This window comes from Mus pahari, chromosome 15, assembly GCF_900095145.1.
Source record: "Mus pahari chromosome 15, PAHARI_EIJ_v1.1, whole genome shotgun sequence".
Lineage (NCBI taxonomy): Eukaryota > Metazoa > Chordata > Mammalia > Rodentia > Muridae > Mus > Mus pahari.
In genome coordinates, this window is record NC_034604.1 from 61,143,153 (window position 1) to 61,166,062 (window position 22,910).

General features: G+C 41.5%; 1 protein-coding gene across 6 annotated transcripts in view; it reads right to left on the minus strand.

The window, feature by feature from the left end:
- Spire1 (spire type actin nucleation factor 1) overlaps positions 1 to 22,910 on the minus strand; it is a 127,259-nt gene that overhangs the window by 57,260 nt on the left and 47,089 nt on the right. For all 6 annotated transcript variants that reach the window (XM_029546940.1, XM_021214550.2, XM_029546937.1 and 3 more), the window contains exons 3-4: positions 9,751 to 9,984; positions 3,797 to 3,922 (exon numbers count right to left, since the gene is read on the minus strand). In XM_029546940.1, the coding sequence (XP_029402800.1) occupies positions 3,797 to 3,922; positions 9,751 to 9,984 (360 nt within the window). The remainder of the gene's footprint in view (positions 1 to 3,796; positions 3,923 to 9,750; positions 9,985 to 22,910) is intronic.

Sequence of the window (22,910 nt, forward strand, 5' to 3'; positions counted from 1 at the left end):
TTTTTTTGAGACAGGGTTTCTCTGTATAGTCCTGGCTATCCTGGAACTCACTTTGTAGACCAGGCTGGCCTAGAACTCAGAAATTCGCCTGCCTCTGCCTCCCGAGTGCTGGGATTAAAGGCATGTGCCACCATGCCCGGCTTGGAAGCTTGTCTTCTAAAAAGCACAAATAAACAAACGGATAAAGGCTAACCCTAACTCTGTCTATCCCCACTGCTTTATTGAGGTTCAGAAGCGCTGTTTTTATCTACACAGAGAGATAGGAAGCAAAGGGCAATCAGGATTTACTAACGGGAATTTTGCTAGGATCAAAGTGGGAAGATCAAGCTACCCAGGCTACAAGAACAGGTCTCCAAGTGATAAACATTGTCTAAACTGTGAGTTTTTGCATGGAGAGGCTTTGAATTTTTCTTCTACAAGTACAAAACTGTCCTACAATAAGAACTAAAAACAACAACAACAAAAAAGAACTAAAAACAAAACAAAACAGAACAACAACAAAAACCTAATAAAAATCAAGTGGCGCTCCACTTTAGTGCCTTGGCCAGCCTCATACTTTGGACAGCAGAGGAACAGGAGGGGCTGGGGATTAAGCATGTGCAATTCCTGCTGCTGCATTCTGGCTCCTCCTTATTCACCGCCTGACAACTTAGGGCTAATGCTCTCCAAAGAGTCATGCTAGTTTACAAAACAAACAAACAGTATCAAACAAACAAACAAACAAACAGTATCAATGACAGACCTCCTATTCTTATGGTAACTGTAGGAAGCAGCCAGGGAAACACACCTAAAAATCACCTGGCTTTCAACTCTGCAACTGCTCTGACAATGTAAAGACAATCCTCGTTTTAAAACAAGATCACCTGTCTCACAATGCCCTAGGGGAAAAAAATTGTCCTTTTATATATATTTAATCACTTAGAAAACAGAAATTCAGATAATAAAAATTACTTTATAGGACTTAACAACAGTTTTTTTGTTGTTTCTGTGGCGCTGAGGACCCATTAAACTATACCCTCTTTTTAAATTTTAATTTCTAATTTTCAGATAAGGTCTTGCTAAATTTCCTAGGCTGACCTTGAACTCACTCTATAGCACAAACAGACCTTGAATTTGCAGTTTTCCTGCCTCAGTTTCCCAACCTAAAGAAAATAATAATTCATAATATTCAATTCTTGGCCCTGTCCATTATTTAACTATTACTGTAGGGTTTTCTTGTTTCGTTTTTGTTTTTCAGGAAATAAACATTTTCTTTAAGGGAGTCACCTACAACTAGATTGTAAAAGAAAGCATTTATTTTTACTGCCAAGCTAGTGTCCATATTGGGTGGGATAGTTAACTCACCAATTTAAAAGTTAAATCTCTGGTTTCTATGAAGATCTGCAGCAGTCTAAAAATTTAATCAGCGCATTTATAACACTGAATTGCTTTTTTGTAAAAACCTGTCTCAAACTTAAAATGTAACATAAGTTGAAATAGTATATAAAAATAAAAAATTTTATGAGGCATGCATTTGAGAGTCAAATTTACACAATATGAAAATGTGTAAGAGTTTGGATGTGCATTTAAAATGTTTCTGTGCATATTTTGCCCATAAGCTAAGACTGATATGGAACTGAGGAATCTTAGTGAGTGCAGCATGATGAAGCTCTACTATGCCATCCTTGGTACAGGCCTCATGACTCTATGAGCCTTCTCGAGTCTAACTTCACGCTTCTGACCGAGGCATGAGTAATAGAAGAAGCTCTCTGCTTGGATGGTGGTGGGGAGCAACAGAGGTGAAAGTGAGATGGAGAAGTGACCAAAGAGAAGCCACTAGCCTGGGAGCTGAGGTGCTGTGACTCATGTCCTCCCACTTCTGTATCAGTTTTTCAGGGTGGTAAGGGAGGGGTGAGGTAGGAGCACCCCTACAATATAAGACTGGGTCCCTGGAGTCCAAGTCCCCTCCACGCACCCTACTGAGAGCAGTTCCAGCGACATGGCTGTGTCCAGGCGACCAAGAAGCCTACACAGAAGCCTTGGAAAGTATAGAGAAAAGGAAGAAGCCTGGGGAAGGGAATGTTAGCTAGCCTGTCCTGAGAGGGAGGGCCTGTTAGTTCATGGAGACTTCTGTGCTACACTCAAGAGAATCTGAGACCCAGAGACGGGAATGGGCAGTCTGGTCAGAGAGCAACCTGTGTTCTCAGATGTGTTTGGAGGGCTCTCTCTTGCCATGATCATTTCTGAAATTACCTGTGCACACCCTTTCCCTTCTCCTCCCACTGGCCTAACTTCTCCTGGACACTAGAGGAACTTCAGGCTGCCTTAAAGACTCTTTGAGCCAAGAGAGCTGTGTTCTCATCTATATCCTGCAGGATCATTCCAGTTTCCAATTGGAATCTGAGGACACAAAGACAAGACTGGTGGGAATACCATGGCTATCATCCAGGAAAGAAATGCTGGAGGTCTGATATTGTAGGCCCTATCAGGAAGGACAGCAGAATAGAAATAGACAGTATCATTCAGCAACAGTAAAGGAACTTTTAAAAATTAAGATTTAGACAGTCATGGAAAGGAGACAGAGGCAGGAGGGTCTCAGTGATCTCAAGGCTGGCATAGCCTACATGAGCAAGTTCCAGGTCAGCTAGGGCTAAACAATGAGACTAACAACAACAACAACAACAAAATTTAACAATTACTACAAAGCAATGGATTTCATTATGATATTTTAAAACAAGCCACCAGGGTCTTGCTTTGTCCCACTGGCTGGCCTAGTATTAGCAACAGCGGACTTCACAGAGGTGTGACTTAGTGTGATGGATCACCTACTTTTTACTAGGGCTACTTACCTTGCATTTTTGGCAATGGGTCAGTTACTCTCTTTTTGCTCATGTATCCATAGGTGTCTCTTCCTAAACATTTAGCCTAATGCTCTATACAGCTCTGCACTCCAGTCATACAGAAAATGAGCTCTCACTTGGGGGAATCCTCCAAGTCTTTTGTAAGATCTCAGAGAATCTCCATAACCATCTGTACAATATACAAGAGGATTCTATAAATAAACTGGGACAGTTCTCTTGGAATGTAACACTTTAAACTTTAGACATTAATAAATGGTGACTAAACTAAATAGCTGAATCCTTCAGATTACCTGACCAGTATCCTTCACTAAGTCTTTAATGGAATCTATTTCAACACTTAAACAATGAGAAGAGAGTGTGGCCTTACAGAGACTTTACCCACAATGCCCTGAAGGAGGGACTAATGTCCCAAAATAGACAGAAAAAGAACGCAGAATGGGGTGGAAAGCCAGTACCACAGGAAACAGACTAAACCAACTTTGGACTCTTTACTTCATTTAGAAGGAAGCTTTATAGAAGGTTTTGTAGATCCACAACGTCAAGTGTATATATGTGGTAGAACGTGCCTGGGGTCCTAAAATTAGAGGCGGAGGTCAGAGGATCATGAGTCCAAGGCCAGCCTTGCTATCCAGCAAGACCGCGTGTTTAAAAGAAAGTGGGGCTGGTGACATGGTTCAGTGGGTAAGAGCACCCGACTGCTCTTCCAAAGGTCCTGAGTTCAAATCCCAGCAACCACATGGTGGCTCATAACCATCCATAACAAGATCTGACGCCCTCTTCTGGAGTGTCTGAAGTCAGCTACAGTGTACTTACATATAATAAATAAATCTTAAAAAACAAACAAACAAACAAACAAAAACAAAAAGAAGAAAGCAACAAAGCTCAAACCAAAAGACGCAGAGTGGACAATACTGAAAGTTGAGGGTACCCAGTTCAGCAGTAGTGTCTGCACCTACCTCCTTTGCACTCTTAATCTTGGTCAGAAAGGTATGCAGTTCCATGGTTTCTGCAAACAGCGCTCGACATACTGCCTGATAATGATTTGGTGCCTCCGACTCAGTTGGGAGATGAGCAGCACATATCTGCAGAAGAAAAAAAGTGGAATTTGGCTATTACTCGCATTTTAGGTACCATTAAAATAGACACGTCTATAGTTTTTCTTTTAGATGTGCTGTCATCTGAGATTCAGTGTACCATAGGATCACAGGTACACTCCACACAATCATGTGGAAAACATGGTTCAGTAAAAGATACCCAACAGCAAAGATAAGCTGACTAGAATTAGCTCCTATTTGAAAATGAGAACAATTCCATCGTATACATGTCAGAATGGCGGAGGTCAAAAACTCAATTGAGCACATGCTGGCAAGGATGTGGAACAATAGGAACACTTCTCCATTGCTGGCGAGAGTACAAACCTGTACAACCACCTTGGAAATCAATTTGGAGGTTTCTTTGAAAACTGGAAATAGTTCTACCTCAAGACCAAGCTACACCACTGGGTATATTGGCATATATCCCAAAGATGCTCTAATATCCCACAAAGACACCTGCTCAGCTATGTTAATAGTAGCTTTATTTTTAACAGCCAGAAACTGGAAACAGCCTAGATGTTCCTCAAATCAAGAATCGATAAAGAAAATGTAGAATATCTACACAATGTTGATACTATTCAGCTATTAAAAACAAAGACATCATGAAATTTGCAAGCAAATGGATGGAACTAGAAAAAAAATCATCTTGAGTGAGGTAACCCAGACCCAAAAAGATACCATGGTTTGTACTCACTGATAAGTGGACACTAGCCATAAAGTACAGGATAACCAGGCACCAGTTCACAGACTCAAAGAAGCCAAGTAACAAGAAGGGCTTAAGGGAAGATGCTTGAATCTCACTCAGAAAGGGAAATAAAATAGACATCAGTGATGGATGAAGGGAGGGAACTGGGTGGGAGATGGGGGTGAGGAAGGGAACAGGAATGGGGACCAGGTATTGGGGGGAGCTGGGAAAGAGAATGGAAATCAGGGGGTTATCTCTAGGATGGGCCAGGGACCTGGGATAGGAGAGACTCCCAGGAGTCCATGGGAGCAACCCTAGCTGAGACTTCTAGCAACTCAGATATGAAGACTGGTGGCCACTTCCTGTAGCTAGACAGGACTTCCAGTAGAGGGAGGGACACCAGTTCACTCACAAAATCTTAAACCCCAAATCTGTCCTGCCTACAAGATGAGCAGGAATAAAGATGGAGCAGAGATTGAGGGAAAGACCAATGACTGTCCCAACTAAAGTCTCACCTCATAAGAGACAGCCAACTCCTGACACTATGAACAATATTCTGCTATGCTTGCTGACAGGAACCTAGGAAAACTGTCTGCTGAGAGGCTTCATCCAGTAGCCTGTAAAGACCCACAGCCAAGTATTAAGCAGAGCTTGGGTAGTCCTGAGGAAGAGTGGAGACAAGACTGAGTGAGCAGGAGAGGTGAAGCACATCACAAGAAGACCTACAGAGTCAACTAACCTGGGCCCATGGAGGCTCACAGAGACTGAACCACCAACCAAAGAGCATGAAGGGGCTGGGCTGGAGCAAGGCCCCCTACACATCTGTAGCAGATGTGCAGCTTGCGCTTCATGTGGGATCCCTAACAACTGGAGGGGGGCTGTCCTAGACTCTGTTGATTGCCTTTGGATCCCCCTCACCTAGCGGGATGCTTTGTCAGGCCTCAGTGGGAGAGGAAAGGCTTAGTCCTACTTCAACATGATATGCAGAGACGGGTTGGTACCCATGGAGGACTTCTCATTCTCTGAGAAGGGCGATGGTAATCAGGGGGAATGTGGTGGAATTGGGAGGAAAAGAGAGAAGGGGCTGTAACTGGTATGTAAAGTGAAGAAAGAAAGAAAGAAAGAAAGAAAGAAAGAAAGAAAGAAAGAAAGAAAGAAAGAAAGAGAGAGAAGGAAAGGGAGAGAGAAAGAAGGAAAGGGGGAGAGAGAGAAGAAGGAGGAGGAGGAAGAGGGAGGGAAGGAGGAAGGAAGGAAGGAAGGAAGAAAATAATGCACATAATAAAGATTGAATTCCACTTTGGAAAAAGGAAAAAAGAAAATGAGAGGATATGTGTCAAAGTTCTACCTGAGATGAAAAAGGGGGGAGGGGATTTGCTAAATAGTGCTGATAACTCAGGTATTTTAGCAGTATCATGATTCATTCCAGCTGTCAACTTGACAGAACTGTAACCGGGAAAAAGTTAACCTCAATTGAAGACCTGCCTTGAACAGACTGGTCTGTGGCCATGTCTTAACTGCTGATAGCCTAGGGTCTGTTCCATACCAGGTGTTGCAATCCCTAGGCAGGTGGGTCTGGGCTGTATAAGAGGGAGCAAGCCAGTAAGCAACATTCCTCCATGGTTTCTCCCTCAAGTTACTGCCCCGAGTTCCTCAACAATAGACTGTAGCCTGTAAGATTAAACAAACCCTTTCCTCTCCAAGTTGTATTTGGTCATGATATTTATCACAGCAGCAAATCACTGTTTTGTTTTGTTACCTCAAGGAGACTCTAAACATATGTCTACTAGGTTCTGAAGCCCACATTTGTTAACTTGAGAGGCCTGGGGAAGCGGGAATGGGAATGGAGGGTGGTAAGGAAGGCAGAGCTGGTGGCGCACTAGGGTACTGCCTGTGTCCTCCTGTCCCAAGATGACTGTAAGTAAGAAATGCAACTTAACATGATGAAAAAGTGATTTGTCCCTTCATTTTACTGCAAAGATATCCTCTTAAGATTCCAAAGAATGTTATGTTTCTAAAAATAACTATTATGTATCCATGTTCAGTAGTCACATTTTAAAGTTCTTCACTTGCAGTAAAAAGCTGTTAACTTCTCTTAATAAATTAGATTAATATAATTGTTGAAAAAAGTTATATTTTAAAAATTTCTAAGGAAGAATAAAAGAGAGCTGAGTAAGGTGAGTGCATGCCTGTAATCAATCCTACCACTTGGTAGGCAGAGACATGAAAGTCAGGAATTCATGGTCATCCTCCACTCTGTAGAAGGAACTCTATGAATCTGACGCCAGCCTGGTCTACACAGTGAGGCAAAGCTACATAATGAGACCCTGTCTCAAAACACACAAAAGAATATCAAGGGGGGGAAAAAAAAGACTATGAAGAGTCAAAAGAACAAAAGGTGGTCAGTGGTAGCTCTACTGTTTCTCACGTTTCTCAGCAGAAGATTCCTGTGTTACTTTTTGCTGCGACAAAGTACTGGGAAAAACAAAGGAGCAAGGATAAGGCCCACTTCATGGAACAGTCCATGCTCACTCAGCTCTGCTGGTTCCCGGCCAATCCAACTATGATCTCATCAGAGGACGAAACCATTGATGAAGTCATCATAGCACCTTTATGACTCAGTCACCTCTAAATAGCACCACAGGTCTATTTAGACCAGGCCTTTAACAAGAGCCTTCGGTGCAGTTATGTCATATCCAAATTTAACAGTTCCCCACTCAAACTCAAAATTATTTCCTAAATTTTTTTTTCTGGAAATGAGGATCAAACCCAGCGCTCTACTGCTGAACAAAATCCCCAACCCTAGAATGTATTTTGTAAGACAGTAATTCAGTATCTGCATAAGATGTTTATCACAAGAATCCCTATCAATTGTATTGTTGCAACTTAGTTTCATGTTTTTACATCTAACAAAAACAAAGCAATCATAGTTTGGTGAGATGGCTCAGCAGGGAAAGGTGATCCTGGAACTCATGCAAAGGTGAAGGGAGCTAATCAACTTTACAAAGTAGTCCTCTGACCATGTCATGCACACACACACACACACACACACACACACACACACACACACACTGATGTACATGTATACACTCACACACACTAATAATTAAAAATTTTAAAGAGAAAGAATAGTCATATTTCCTCAGTTAATTCTTTGTCTTCTCTTCCAACAAAGCCAAGCAGTCATTGCTAACTGAATTAGTCATTACTAATCCCACTGAACCACAGACTCATGTCTGTCTTTATTGTCATAAACAATGGGTCTTATGATATTTCTGGTTCAAATTTTCAAAACTTGATAAACATCTCAGCAATTTCCTCCCTATTATTCAGTTGAAAAGAACAGTCATAATATTTACAAAAATGAGAAATGTATAAAAAGGTTGATTAACATTGGAAACCAAAAGCAGATAGTAAGGTTATGATATTCTCAAACAAAAGTGCTAAGACTAGAACTGGTAAAGGTATGGCTTTCCTCCAGTCTATAAAATATGTCTTAAGTATACTTTTACTAATATATTTTTATTTTTTCATAGGCATAGTGGCTCAAATCTAAAAAACAGGTAAAATGAATCCATTCTAATTGTTAAGTGCCTAAGAACCTTTTTTAAAAAATAAGTCATTATAATGCTGCTGAGTAAGAATTCTCAGATTTCCATTCATCTTCTAAACCTGCAGTGTAAGAGCCGCCTGGTACTCACTCGTGAGTCCTGGTGCTGGGCTGACTGTACAGACCATGGTCCCATGTGTTCTCTCTTGCTCTATTCTTTGGGCAGCCCTTCCCCAAGTCTGTAGCCACTGTCAGAATGTAAATTTTCTTATTTACTACTTTCTATTTTTCACATTTTACATCACTTTTTATTAGTGGTTTTCACAGAATTAGGTCAGTTTTGGTTAGCCAGCCTCCAAATATGTTTATATTTTTCTTTATTTTATTTTGACTACGCTGTAGTAATTTTACTCATTAATGGGGTTTGGTATGATAACTTTCACACAGGCACATGACCACAGTGACCAAGCGCCTAACCCGACTATCCTCCAGTTTATATTTGGATTAGTTTTGTTTTCCTTCTACATGAGGAAACATGGTATTTCTTTTTATATCCAGCTTATTTCACTCAGGACACTAGCCTTTCATGTCTATTTTTAAAATAGTTCTTAACATCTAGAATATCTAAAATGAATAAAATTTGAGAAAAGTTATTGTTGGTGGCTCACAACAGCTTGTAGTTCCGTTCTAAGGCATTCAGTACGTCCTGCAGGCATCTCTCTCTGTCTCTCTCTGTCTCTCTCTCATTCTCTTTCCCTCAAAAAAAAACTTTTAAAAGGAACAACAAAAAGAAGGAGGAGAGGGAGGAGGAGGAAGAGGAAGAGGAGGAAGAGGAGGAGGAGGAGGAGGAGGAGGAGGAGGAGGAGGAGGAGGAGGAAGAGAACTGTGTAATCCCTATGGAGCCCTGAAGGTTGCTTCTCCTGAGAAGCAGAGAGGCACCCGGCACATAGCACCAAGCACAACTGAGCACAACTGAAAAGCACTTTTTTCATGGTGTTTCTCTACATTCTGTCTCTGGAAAAGAAAATAAAAAACTAAGTGATATACATTAAAAAATAAAATAAATAAAACCCTAAAAAACCAAACCAAACAAACAAAGAAAAAAACTAGTAAAGATTCTATTTAAATAACTCAGAACAGAGTATCACAAGGTTAATGTGTCAAATCCTTCACAGTTTTTATCTCTATACATTTAGCCTTCATGTAGGCAACAAAATTAAAGTAAAAAGAAATCTTCAATCTTATTATTGTATACAGATTCTATGGGAAGGCCAAAATCAAAAATCATGGAACAATGAGCCATGACAGGCACAGAGCTGTGGTGATAGGCACAGAGCTGTGGTGACAAGCACAGCTCAGTCTTCAGTACAGTCACTTGCTGATGCCCTCTACTCCACAGACAGGAAATGCAGAAGCCAGATGCCAGCATCATGCCCAGCCAGGCTGAGGCGACAGAAGATAACCAACGAGTGGGTAAGAGCTGTGACCCAGCAAAGGACACAGCCAGGCTGTAGTGGGAGCTACCGTCAAATGCGGAGTCACCAGCCACTCAGAGAGACAAACACTCAGTGAGCCACGCTTTACCTTCATGACGTCTTGATAGGACCGAATGGCTGAGATGTTTCTCTTCTCTCCGTCTTCATCTTCTGGGCCTTCATCTGCAGCCTCGTACCCTTCATCCTTGCTCCCATCAGCCTCCACAGTATTGGCCATTTGGTCGATGAGCTGCTCTAGAGGAGGGCTCAGCTCCCTTTCTTCGTTTTCCTTCAAGCCATAGTCCAATGCTTTATAAATAATAATTCCCAGGGATTCAATAACCTAGGAGCATTAAAAACAGGGTGGTAAATGGAAGTGACTGCAGAGTCTAAGGGCTACCTGCAAGATATAAAATGATCACTATTTCAGACATAATACTTGAGAAATTTAAAAATTTTTACAAACACATGTATTAAAAAACTTGAAACAGAAATTTTAGTGTAATTTTGTTATAATCTAACCACAAGTCCTTCTCATAGTTTCTTAGATTTATATTAGATGCTTAGATCAGTATTTCCCGAGCATCTTAAAAAAGTAACCAAGCTGACTTGCTATATTGCAAAAAAAAAAAACAACCGAACAAAAAAAAACCCAAACCAAACCAAACCAAAACTTTATGCCAATGTTTAGAAACTTCATAGATACCCCAAAGTATCTGAAACTGAAAATTCAGTTCTAAGACCAAGTAACAACAAATATTTCATACTAGTATACAGACTGTTCATTGCAATCCTCTCACAGGAAAAACATCTCTCTCAGATGATACAAACTAACAGTAGATTTTTTTCCCCCTGTAAATCCAGAGCTTGCAGTAAAGGTCACAGATGATCCTCCCTAAGATCCACCATCAGCAATACTGAACCTGACTTGTGACCGTGGGCCGTTAGGTTACACAGCAGCCTGGCAACTGCTCCAGATGTGGTCAGTATGGGAGAACTTGGATTATTTCTTAATATCGCCTCTCTCACCCGTTCAGTTATTTTACTGTATAACACCAATAGCACTATTCGTTTCATCTTAGATATTTTTCCTTAAAAAACAAGTAGTCAATGACACCAAAGATTTATTAGTAAACACTGACCTTTATCACTACTCATCTGACTCAAGAAAAATTATTTTAGGTCATTTTTCTATAAAATGGGTACTAGTAATATTTCCATTCCGTGAGTTCTTGAAGATGCTAAACACACTTGAGTATGTATGAAAGCCGGACAGTACCTGAGTTATAAGAGGTTCTAATAATGGTTGTCTGCCTGTCTTTCCCTCCTTCTGTACACTGACTTGTTTCTAATGTTAATTCAGTTATCAACCTTGAAATTGCACAAACAAAACTTCATTTCCTTTATCAATTTTTAGTCAATAATGTGATTTTAAAAAATAATCTATACAGTATTATTTTTTTAGTTTGAGCTTTAAGATGAGTTAAACACAACAGCATCAATGAATGCAATGAATGCATTTACGAATCTCGTAAAGGCATTCAAACATTCACTTAACAAACTCACAAAATTTAAAAGTTATGTTATCAGAGGGAAGAATACAAGCATTAAAAATGAATATTACTTAAAATTCTTAACCTTTAATTTTGAAGTAATGAAACTATTTTTAAAAAACAATTTCTGGGTAAGATAGGAGATTAGACGCTATCTTTGTATGACCTGATGAGGGAGAAGGGGCAAGATAAGACAGAAAAGATCACTCCAAAGAGAGAGAAGCTAAGCATCAGTAATACACTCCAGGAGGATCGAGACTGTATTGTGGAGAAACGAGACAATGGTGTGGGGAAAGGAGCATGGAGGGGAGATTTGAGAAGCCCTCCGTGCTTGCACAAGCTGGGAGCAACTGCTATTTAGTACAGGGCCTGTCCACTCACACCAATTGTTTGTCTAGAATGCATGGCACCCAACAAAGGGACACAGAGCCTTGGGAGTCAGAAGACAATGGAAGGGTCCCAAAAGGGCCAGCAACCGGTAGTGACAGGTGCTGGCTACTTCAGGGGCATGGAACGCACCAGCCTAAGGCTGTGTTCTGCTCCACCATCCTCCCAGAGTGACTCACTTAATGGGAAAACCGAATGCTCACCACACCCAAGGCCAGCGACAACCTGGGAGCACAGGCACCCGAAGTAAGCCAAGGAGAACAGACTCAACAAGGACAAAACACAGCTTCGGGAGACAGCAGAAGCCGAAAAGACCCATTGGTAAAACAAGTCCAAGCCACACAGCATCCCCATTTCCCCAGAGTTTTAGACACTAGAGTGTGTATATCTGAGAAAGTGTGGACTTGGCAAGCTGTAGGGGAGCTGTAGCTGATAAAGGGGCAAGAGACTAAAGGAGCCATCTCGGCTCTGAATGAGGAAACTACTAACTAGATCTGACACAAGTTTGTCTTAGCAGGAAGGACATTCTGACCCAGGTTGCTTGGCAAACACCAAGCAGGACAAATGCAAAATCAAACAAGCATAGAAACAAACAAAAACTCAATTTAGAGATGTATTTTCAAATCACAGAAAAATCAAAGAAAGAGAAATCATTCTGAAAGAAGCTAACGGGGAGTGGGGAGGAACAGGCACCTAATAAGTAAGCTAAGGAGGAGAGGGGGGAGGGGCAACAGAAATGTGAAGGAGAACTCCAGGGGAGATGCTGTGTCTACAGATTGACTGACTGACTGACTGACCAGAACTACAGTACTGTGGGAAGGAGACTGACATGTCAGACAGGTCTAGAGGCTAGTTACCTTATCTTGGGTTAACATTTGCCCCATGGATAGCCCACCTTGTCTGCACCTCTGTGTCTGCACTAACATCCTATGAATAATAGAGAAAAAACCTCTGGGAATCTATTAACTTAGTAGACCCACTGGCTTCTATTAGCCCAAAAGCTAAGGATGTCATCAGATAGTCTTTGAGGCCTATAGAAAAGATTCCCTCACTTTTCAGTACCTGCCTCTCTGATATACCCACCACTGTTCTATAAAACTATAAAACTTCATGAAATTTTGCCTGGCTCCTGTGCCATGGTCATTCAAGATGGCTCCAGAATAAAATATCTTATTCTCTTTAGGGTGAACACTGTGGGCTGTATGTTTTTGTTTGGTTTGGTTGGTTTTGTATCAACAGAAAGCACTCAACCAGTAAGAGACGGAAGCATCACCAACCTAGACTTTGTACTCTACAGGTTATCCCTTCAGAAGTGAAAGAGAACACTTGCTTAGTCAATGTCCTAGGTGCCATCACTAGCTTGGGGAGTGGGGGACACTTCCTTAGAAAGAGAGAGAATCAGTCAGAAACTCAGATCGCTATGAAAAGAAAACCACTGAAGAAAATTAAGGTCAAGTAAAAACATCTGACTATTAACAGATGACATTTTAAAATAATAACAGCTACACTATGTGTGCTCATATGTATAGCTCCTGTGTTGCATGTGTATACATGTGTACGTGTAAGTATGTGCACATATGTGTGTATGCACGGAACATAAGCTAGAAGTAATACAATAATACAAATAACCAGAGGAAGAACTAGGATCCTTTTGGTAGGAGAGACCATCCGCATGTCCTATGAAGCGAGTGATAGTGTTACCAGAGCTGTGCTTGAATTAGTTGTAAATGCACACTGAACACTTTAGGGCAGCCACTAAAGAAAATAATAACAGTTTAGCACAAATAAATAACTGATGTGCTAAGAAGGATGAGAAAAAATCATATAAAATGTTTCTTTAAAAATCATAAAAGATAGAAAGACCGCTGCGTGCAAAAGAGAGGAGCAAAGAATCGAAGTTAAAAAAACAGAAAAGAAGTGTGGTAGACATTTATACAACTTTATCATCAATAATTCTGAGCATCAATAGTTTGTATGCCTCAAATATGAGTCTAAAAATAAACTAAAAATTAGTATGTTGTCTAAAAGAAACCCAGTTAAAGGAATGGAGTCAAATAAACCAGGCCTTGTGAATCTCTGTGGCTAGTCATGTATATATCTCAAATCTCCAACAAAACAAAGCTCCTTGAAAGCAAAATTTCCTCTACAATTTGTCTTCACACATTCAAATTGCTTTATAAGCAACAAGGAACTAATGAACAAGTCAGTAAGATATACATTTCTTTCCCCTCATGTGGGCATGGTTTCCGGTTCCGGTTTAGATATGGCACTACAATCATAGGGAGGATTACCTATCATTTCAACCTCTGTTCTCACAACTGACCACCTGGTAGTCTAACCTGATTGGCTGGGAAACATCCAGGAGGATCTCCTAGCCCAGAAGGAAACAGCATCTGGTCTGTTTAAACATTCCAGAACTGTTCGTCGTCTTAAGCCTGAGTCATGACTTAGCCTGAGTCACAGGCAGCTCTAAATGTAAGCCACCTCTTACAGATAGATGCAGGCATAACACAGCTGGACTTCATTAGACCGGCATGCTCACCAGGTGGCTCTTCCCTCCGATGGGAATGAGGGGACCTCAGTAGTATGTAACTCTTCAGTCTGGAAAACAAGAGGTGATCTCCAGAAAACCTACTGAAAATTTAAGGATATTTGGACACATTCTGGATAGAAGCTCCCATAGACAACTACTAAAAACTAAGTATAGGAGAACACTGCCCAAATCATGTGGAAACATTAAAAAAGCGTTAAGGAGCAGGAGAGATGGCTCAGTGGTTAAGTGCATATAAAACTGCTCTTCAGAGGACCTGTGTTTGAGTCCCAGCATCCAAAATAGATGGCTCACAACCACCTTTAACTCCAATTCCACATGAACTTTATCCTCTGCCTCCACAGGCATGAGCACTTATGTATATACATCCCCACCACACAATAATAAAAACAATGATTTAAAAACTAAAATGAGTATGTGTGTAGATTCCTCATCAGAGATAACATAGACAGCAACAGGCACGTAGAAAGAAGCTGTCCACTGCACAATTTTCAAAGCAAACTCAAGTAGAAACCAGACACTACAGTACCACTATACTAGAAAGGCTAGTCCAAAAGCTGACAGCAGCAAGTGCTAACAAGATGTGAAATAATGAGAGCTGTCGTTTCTCTTTTTTCCTCCTTATGAGACAGGGTTTTACCATGGTGCTCTGGCTGGTCTCAAGCCACCCTTCTTCCTCAAACTCGGAAGTGGCCGAGACTACAAGTACATGCCAGCTCACCAGTTGTGACCAAAAGGAACTCTTATTCATTGGTGCTGGGAATGCAATACAGAATGCTCACCAAGCATGCCCATGGTGAAAGGATTCTGGCCCTGGCTAGCAAACATGGCTGTGGCAGGACATGTCCTTCTCTACTGAAATCCAACAATCAAAAGCCCCTTTGGCTTGACTAATTAACATGCCTAATTAAACATCTCTCCTAACACACGGCATTTTCCCCTTTACCTTTATAAACCACTATTCCCTATAGGCCACATCTATCTCCTTTCTAACCAGAAGCAGTCCTTTGTCCAACTCCTGGACAAACATCCCTGCCCCTCTGCCTTGTTCCCTTCGCCTTCTCCGTTATCCTCTATCCGAAGTCTTCATCTCTTATTCCCTGCTCTCCACCCCTCTGGGGCAAATAAATCTCCTTTGTGCTGAGAATTTGGTCTTAAGGTGTCCTAGGCAGATACTTTTCCTTTCACATGATTCAGTAGTTTCTTATAAAAGTAAACATTTTCTTACCATATAACCCAGCAATTATATTCAAATAAGCTGAACATTTATTTGCACATAAAAAAATCAAGACATGAAATACTGATAGCAACTTTATTCACAATTGCCCAAGGAAGTAACCAAGTCATCCTTCAGTTAGTAGTGGATGAGTAACGTGGAGCACATCAGGACACTGGACATCATGCATAGATAAAAAGCTGAGTTAGGCCTGGGCACAGCTCAGTGAGGCCTGAGCCATAGCAATCAGAAAAGGCTCTCAAGTTCAAAAGAACTGGAAGTAAATGTAAGCCCTTAACAACTTTACGAGATGAAGCAGCTAACTGTCTCATTCTATGTGACATTCTGTAAATGGACGTAAACAATGGTTGCCAGGGCTCAGGGATAGGGAAGAGGTAAAGCATAAGAATTTGTAGGGTAATGAAAGTTCCCTATAGGACACAGTAATGAGAGACATATGTCATTGCATACATGTCAGAACCTCATAAATGTACAACACAAGGGCAAATGCTAATATATATGGACTTTTATCAATGACAATATACCAATGTACCAAAATTATATGGGGAATTATAGGACAAGGTGGGTACTCTGTGAGGACTCTTCTATCTAACCATTCTGCAACCCAACAAGAGAATAGTTTACTGACTTGAATAAATATATAGAAACTGTAGCTTAAAAGGCACAATGGCAAAGAACAAATTAGAAATCAGCCCATGGTGCTTGTGTTTGTTTGCTGTCTTCTTCTTTATTTTTTTTTTAAAGATTTATTTATTTCATTTATATGAGTACACTGTAGCTACCTTCAGACACACCAGAAAAGGGCATCAGATCCCATTACGGATGGTTGTGAGCCACCATGTGGTTGCTGGGAGTTGAAGTCAGGACCTCTGAAAGAGCAGTAAGTGCTCTTAACCGCTGAGCCATCTCTCCAGCCCCGTTTGCTGTCTTCTTAGCAAAGAGGCAGTGGCAGGTATTGCTGATCCCTGCATGCGTGTGTGTGTGTGTGTGTGTGTGTGTGTGTGTGTGTGTGTGTGTGTATATATATATATATATATATATATATATATATATATATATTTCCCCCCCCCTCACTGGGAAACCAGCAGTGTTCAGGAAGCCAACCTATAGCATAGCTTTCATTTATTTATTTACTATGAAAGAACCACGTGATGCTTTGAATGCTTTATTTAGTTTTCTCCTTCCCCCAGGAGTTGCAGGATAGCCCTCAGGTCATCAAGGCTTAAATGGAAGCCTTTTACCTTTGCTTAGCCATCTCAACAGGCCTCTGTCTTATTTTTGAAATGGGGACTTTCACTGAACCTCAGCTAGAATGCCTGACCCACAGGTCCTTGTGTCTCTGCTTCTTGTCCAGCACTGGAATGTGCTGACCTGCATCTGGGTGCTGGGACCAAAGTCAGGTTCCCACGCTTGCACACTGTGCAGAGAAATCAGAGTCTCTTGAGTATCTGATTCTCAGGCTCCTAGTCTACACCTGAGACAGCAAGGATTTTAAACATACCTGAAAGATAACTATGGAATCATGCAATTAGAATGATCTCAACTAGCCACAAAATGAAACTGCTGGAGGAATCATGTGGTAAATCCCCCAGGGAAAGCAGCAGTCTGGATGCCTTCTAAGACTCTAGGAATCACTGTAAAAAACAGCACCAAAAACCTGTGCTGGAGCCTCTGAGCTCTCAGGGAGTTACCAGATGAGGATCCAAAACTACCGACTCTCATAAGCCTTTTGAGATGGGAAGCAGAGCGCATCCACCAGTACTGAGCTAGGAATGGAGGCTGATGTCATCATGGCAGATGCGTAAGCCAACTGTCAAGATGACTGAGGCATTAAGAGGGGAGGAAGGAGGGTAAGAATGGTGGGTCAAAGAGAAGTGTATGGAGGAAGCAGAAATAGGACTTTTCAGTGTATTAAATATAGGAGAAAGTCCAAGTGAGTCCTATTTTTTGGCTTGTGCTAGCAGAGACTGTGGTAGCATTTTGGTAAGTTAAGACATGTTTGGGGAATACAGTCCTAGAAAGAGGCAGCTATGTGGCCTAGGTAGAAGGGATTTCTTGGCATATACTTAGTCAATGAGTCTTATGAAACAGTGTAGGAGAAAATAGACAGGAAAGGAACTAACTACTAGGAACCATCAACTAGAGGCTAAAAAGCCCAGGTCTAGACCACAAAAGAATGACAGTCCTGGGGTAGGAATGGGGAGATGAAATAAAGACACGTCACAAAATTCAGAGAGAGAAAATACTTGAAGGAAAACACAGTCGTGTGTACTGAATATGGGGAAGGTGGACAAGCACAGAACCCACCCACTCCTCAGAGAGGGGACAGCCATGGGATTTCAGCAAGGGCAGTCCTCATGTATGAGCAGTTTTATCAGAAGGAGCAACACATAGATGCAGCTGGCTATGGGCTAGGCAGAGGTGAATGGTGTTTAAAGAAAAATTATTATATGTGTGCAAACAGTGATAAAGTAGAGAAGAAAAGGCTTTAGACTAGGGGGAGACAGAAGCCAGGATGACTGAAATGATCAGACCAATTATATCCCCCAAACGGCTTAGTGATTTCCCTCAAAAACACTTTCCCTGAAGCTGGTCTGCTTCCTTTGTGTGGCTTTGTTTTTGCAGTGCTGGGAGCACTGAACACAGAGCTTGTAATTCAAGTGCTGGCTCAATTGCCTTCCTTAAGTGATAAGGTCTATTTGCACATGCATGGTAGTTACTCCTTGACCAACATTAGAGGACTTTCTAGGTCAACATATCATATATTCATTCACATGTCATTCAATGCCACCTACAAGGGGCCTCCGGGCTGTCACTCTCCAGTGTGCATCAATCAAGCGTTTTCTGTGTTCTACCTTCCTTTCTGACTCACAATGCCCTCTGCTAAGCCGGCCTCCCCCAGCACCTTGTCTGACAAGTCCCACCCCCACTGAGCCTTTAAACCTAAGGACTGGGGAGGGCGGGGAAAAAAAGAACTTTCATATTTGCTGATATGAACAGAAAAGAATATGACTACAACTATAGTGTAAATGTCTAACATTTCCTTTAAAAGTCAAATGTATTTAGGTACCAATTATATTTCTAGTTATTTATGTCTTAGGGTTTCTATTACTGTCATAAAACTACCATTATCAAAGGTAAGTTGGGGAGGAAAGGGTTTATTTCACTGACACTTCCATAGCACAGTCTGTCACTGAGGAAGTCAGGGTAGAACCTCAAGGTAGGGATCTGGAGGCGGAGCTAAAGCAGAAGCCATGAAAGAACACTTATTATTGGCTTGGCTAGCTCCTTATGGCTTCCTCGGCCTGCTTTCTTAACACTATCTAGAACCACAGGCCCAGGGGTGGCACCACCCACAGTAGGCTGGATCCTCCAATAGCAATTATCAATTGATTACCACACACTGGATTACAGGCAATAGATGAGAGATTTATCTGGATGAGACAATTTCTCAATTAAGGCTCTTCTCTCCAGATAACAGTAGCTTGTGTTAAGTTGACAAAAACCCAACCAGGTCACTTACCCAAGAGCAGTAAACATGTGTGTCTATAAAAAGACTCATATAGACCAGGCATGGCAGGGCACGCCTTTGATTCTACGATGTGGGAGACACAGGCAGAGGCAGGTACACATCTGTGAGTTCAAGGCCAGTCTGGTCTACATAGCAAGTTCTGGAACACCCGGGGCTACATAGAGAGGCCCTGTCTACAAACAAGAACTCATACGAGCTGGGAAGATGGCTTGGTAGGTAGGATGCTTGAAAGCATGAGGACCTGACTTTGATCCCCAGAACTCACAGCAAGTTTAAAAGTAGCAGCACACACCTGCAATCCCTGTTAAAATGAATTATACTATAAAGAATGTCTATATCAGCAACCTAATCGTCATGGGAAACTGCCTGGCCTCCCTAAGAAATACTCAATTTTGGAACTGGTTCTCTCTTCAGGTGAAAAAAACAGGCTTTAAGGTTATTGAGAGCAGAAACAAATCAAAGACAATTCAATGTGAATGTGCTGAGGAGAGAGAGGCACTCTCCACCAATGAGAAGGAAAGGGTTTATACATAGCCATTACCCAGTAGTAATGAAGTCTGCTTAAATAAGTGGGAGCCAAGACATGGTGCAACATGCCTGTCGTACCAGCACTTGGGACACTGAAGCAGAGGATCAGGGTTCAAGGCTATCCTTAGTTACACAGTGAGTTCAAGGCCAGACTGCTATATGAGCCACTTTCATAAACTAAAAGATTGAGACTATATATACAATAAAGCATCATCAAGCCCTTATTGCAATGAAATTCTGAACCATACCATATCATGGAAAATACCACATATCATACCACATATCATTAAAAATATGTGTGCTGGTTAGTTTTTTTTTTTTTTTTTTTTGTCAACTTGATACAAGCTAGAGTCATCTGGGAAGAGGGAACCTTAATTGAGAGATCTGCCTTCATCATATTGTACTGTAGGCAAGCTGTGGGGCATTTTCTTGATTAATGATTGATGCGGGAGGGCCCTGTGCACTGTAAGCAGGTGTTTTGGGGGTGTTTAAGAAAGCTGCTGAGCAACCAACCCATGAGGAGCAAACCAACAAGCAACACTCTTCCATGGTCTCTGCTTCAGTTCTCCCTCCAGACTCCTGCCTGAGTTCCTGTCCGACTTCCCTTCATGATAGCCTGTATGCTCTAAGAGGAAATAAACCCAAGTTGGTTTTTGGTCACTGTGTTTTTAGTAAAAATAGAAAGCAAACTAATATAATATGCTAAGTAAAAGAAGTCACATGAAAGATAGAATTCCACTCACAGGAAACATCTAGGATAAGGACATTTATTTTAGATCTTGGATGGTTGTGAGCCACCATGTGGTTGCTGGGATTTGAACTCTGCACCTTTGGAAGAGCAGTCGGGTGCTCTTACCCACTGAGCCATCTCATCAGCCCCAGATAAGGACATTTATAGATGGAAATCATTTTTTAAGACTAGTAGGGAGAGGGTTAGTTAAGGTTTGCTGGGTACGGAATTTATGTAACAATTTTGGAAACAGACAGTAAGGACAGATGTGGATCACTATAAATGGATTTAACACTACTGGGTGGATGCTTGAAACAGTTAAGTTGCTGGGCATCACACCTTGGGGCCTCACAAACTCTAAGCAAGTATCACTGAGCTATAGCCTCAGCATCCAAGCTTCTTTATATAACGTATTTTTTTAAACACTACAAAAATATAAAAATGGTTATAAACCTGTGTAAAAGAAGAAATCCATCAACTGTAGTGTATAAACACACTTTGGTATATCCATATAAAATAGTAATAGAGAGAGGGCCATAAAAAAAAACCAAAATACCACTGACACACAGGTGCTCCATCACAGACCCTGAAAAGGATAAAGCTAAGTGGAAGAAGAAGACGTCACACTATTCATGTGATCATGTGAAATATCTATGACTGAGCATCTATAAAGACACAAAGATCTTTAAATGCCCAAAGCCAACTACTGAGAAGTGAGTACAAACCATTGGGGCTGCCAGGCTGGCTCGGTGTTTAAAATGCCTGCTGTTCTTCTAGAGGATGGACTTTGGTTCCCAGTGCCATGTCGGGGAAATCACAACCTCCCCTAACCCCAGCTCGGCGTCTAGATCATGCTCCTAGCACAGTACCATACACATGGCAGAGGCTCTATAAATGTCCAACAGACTACTAAGTAAATACCTTGCTGAATGAAATAAAAACACTTAGGAACTCCAGAGGGTGGAACTAAGAATCCCTTTACAAGAACAAACATGACCCACCTTATCAAAAGAGCAGAAAACGCCGGGCGTGGTGGCGCATGCCTTTAATCCCAGCACTCGGGAGGCAGAGGCAGGCGGATTTCTGAGTTCGAGGCCAGCCTGGTCTACAGAGTGAGTTCCCGGACAGCCAGGGCCATACAGAGAAACCCTGCCCCGAAAAACCCAAAAAAAAAAAAAAAAAAAAAGAGCAGAAAACACTCAGGATACGCAAGTCAACGAACTTATGATTCATAAGTCAATGAACTAAGGCCAGCTGTGTCCCCAGAAAGTTCAGCAGTTTATTTGCAACGTTACTATAAACTCTAAACTGAAGAGACTTTCATCTCATGCTTACAGCACATGATTAGTAAGCATCAATTAAGGTTCCACACAGCACAAAATTATAACCTCCATTTTGAAAGCCAAGGCACTAAAAGGTTAAATACTAACCATGACTAAAAGATAAAGACGTTGAAAGTAAAAAGCCTGTTTATTATTTTTTACTTTACTGATTAAATATGAAACAACCTCCTTTTTTTAAGATTTATTATTATATCTAAGTACACTGTAGATGTCTTCAGATGTAACAGAAAAGGGTGTCAGATCTTATTACGGATAGTTGTGAGCCACCACGTGGTTGCTGGGATTTGAACTCAGGACCTTAGGAAGAGAAGTCAGCACTCTTAACCGTTAAGCCATCTCTTCAGCCCAACACCTTCCACTTTTAAATTTAGCTATTGAAAAAATTCACTATGAGACTAGCCAATGTTCCCAACAGTCAGGATTGAGAACACAAAGGACTCATGAACTACCTTTTCAATCATAGGTTTCCCTAACAACTGTCTACAACTCTACAGGAATCGCATGCTTTCCAAGAAAACCCCTTTCCCAGTTCCACAGGTTGCTCAACTCAAGCCACCATGATACAACATAACGGAGCACCACAGAACTCAAGTCAACTTCAAGACCAAGAGAACTTGGTCTACTGGGAAGTGGAGATTACATCTCTAGTCCAACCACTCATTTCTGTGCTCTGATGACCCCTGGCTTCGTCAATTACTGACACTGTCTATAAGCAGGCAAAAAGGCGTGTTTCATAAAACTGTCTTTTCCATGAAAATGGTATAGGAAAGCTTAAAGAACATTTGAAGAGAAAAAATAAACAAAAGTAAATATAAACCTTGCTTTATGTTACCTGCTGTGTTCTATAAAAAAAGAACCAGGATATGTTTAATAGGGCAGTATGGTGAGGTGGGAGGGGTGCCTCGGTGGGCCCATGCTGAGGCAGGCATCCCTTCCCCTGAGGTACCAGCCATATGATGGATATAGAATAGAATAGAGTTTATTTAGGGTATGGGAAGGGGAGTTGGGAAGGGAATAGAGACAGGAAAAGGCAGAGGGACACACGGAGGTGGAGGGGGGGAGACAGAGATAGAGACACAGAGGGAGAGAGGGAAGAGGAGAGGCTGGCCAGGAACACATGGGGGGGGGAGGCAAGGGGAGAGAAGGAGAGGAGAAAGGGGTTAGGGAGAGAAGAGGCAGAGAGAGTGAGGAGGGGCCAAACAGCCCCTTGTATAGCAAGCCAGGCCTACCTGGCTATTGTCAGGTAGATCCTAGAAGGAATCTACCTTGGGTGGATCCTAGGAGGAATGCTAACATTACCCAAATGGTGAAGCCCACTTATCCCTCAACTTTAATTTTTTTTTAAAGATTTATTTATTTATTATATGTAAGTACACTGTAGCTGTCTTCAGACACTCCAGAAGAGGGC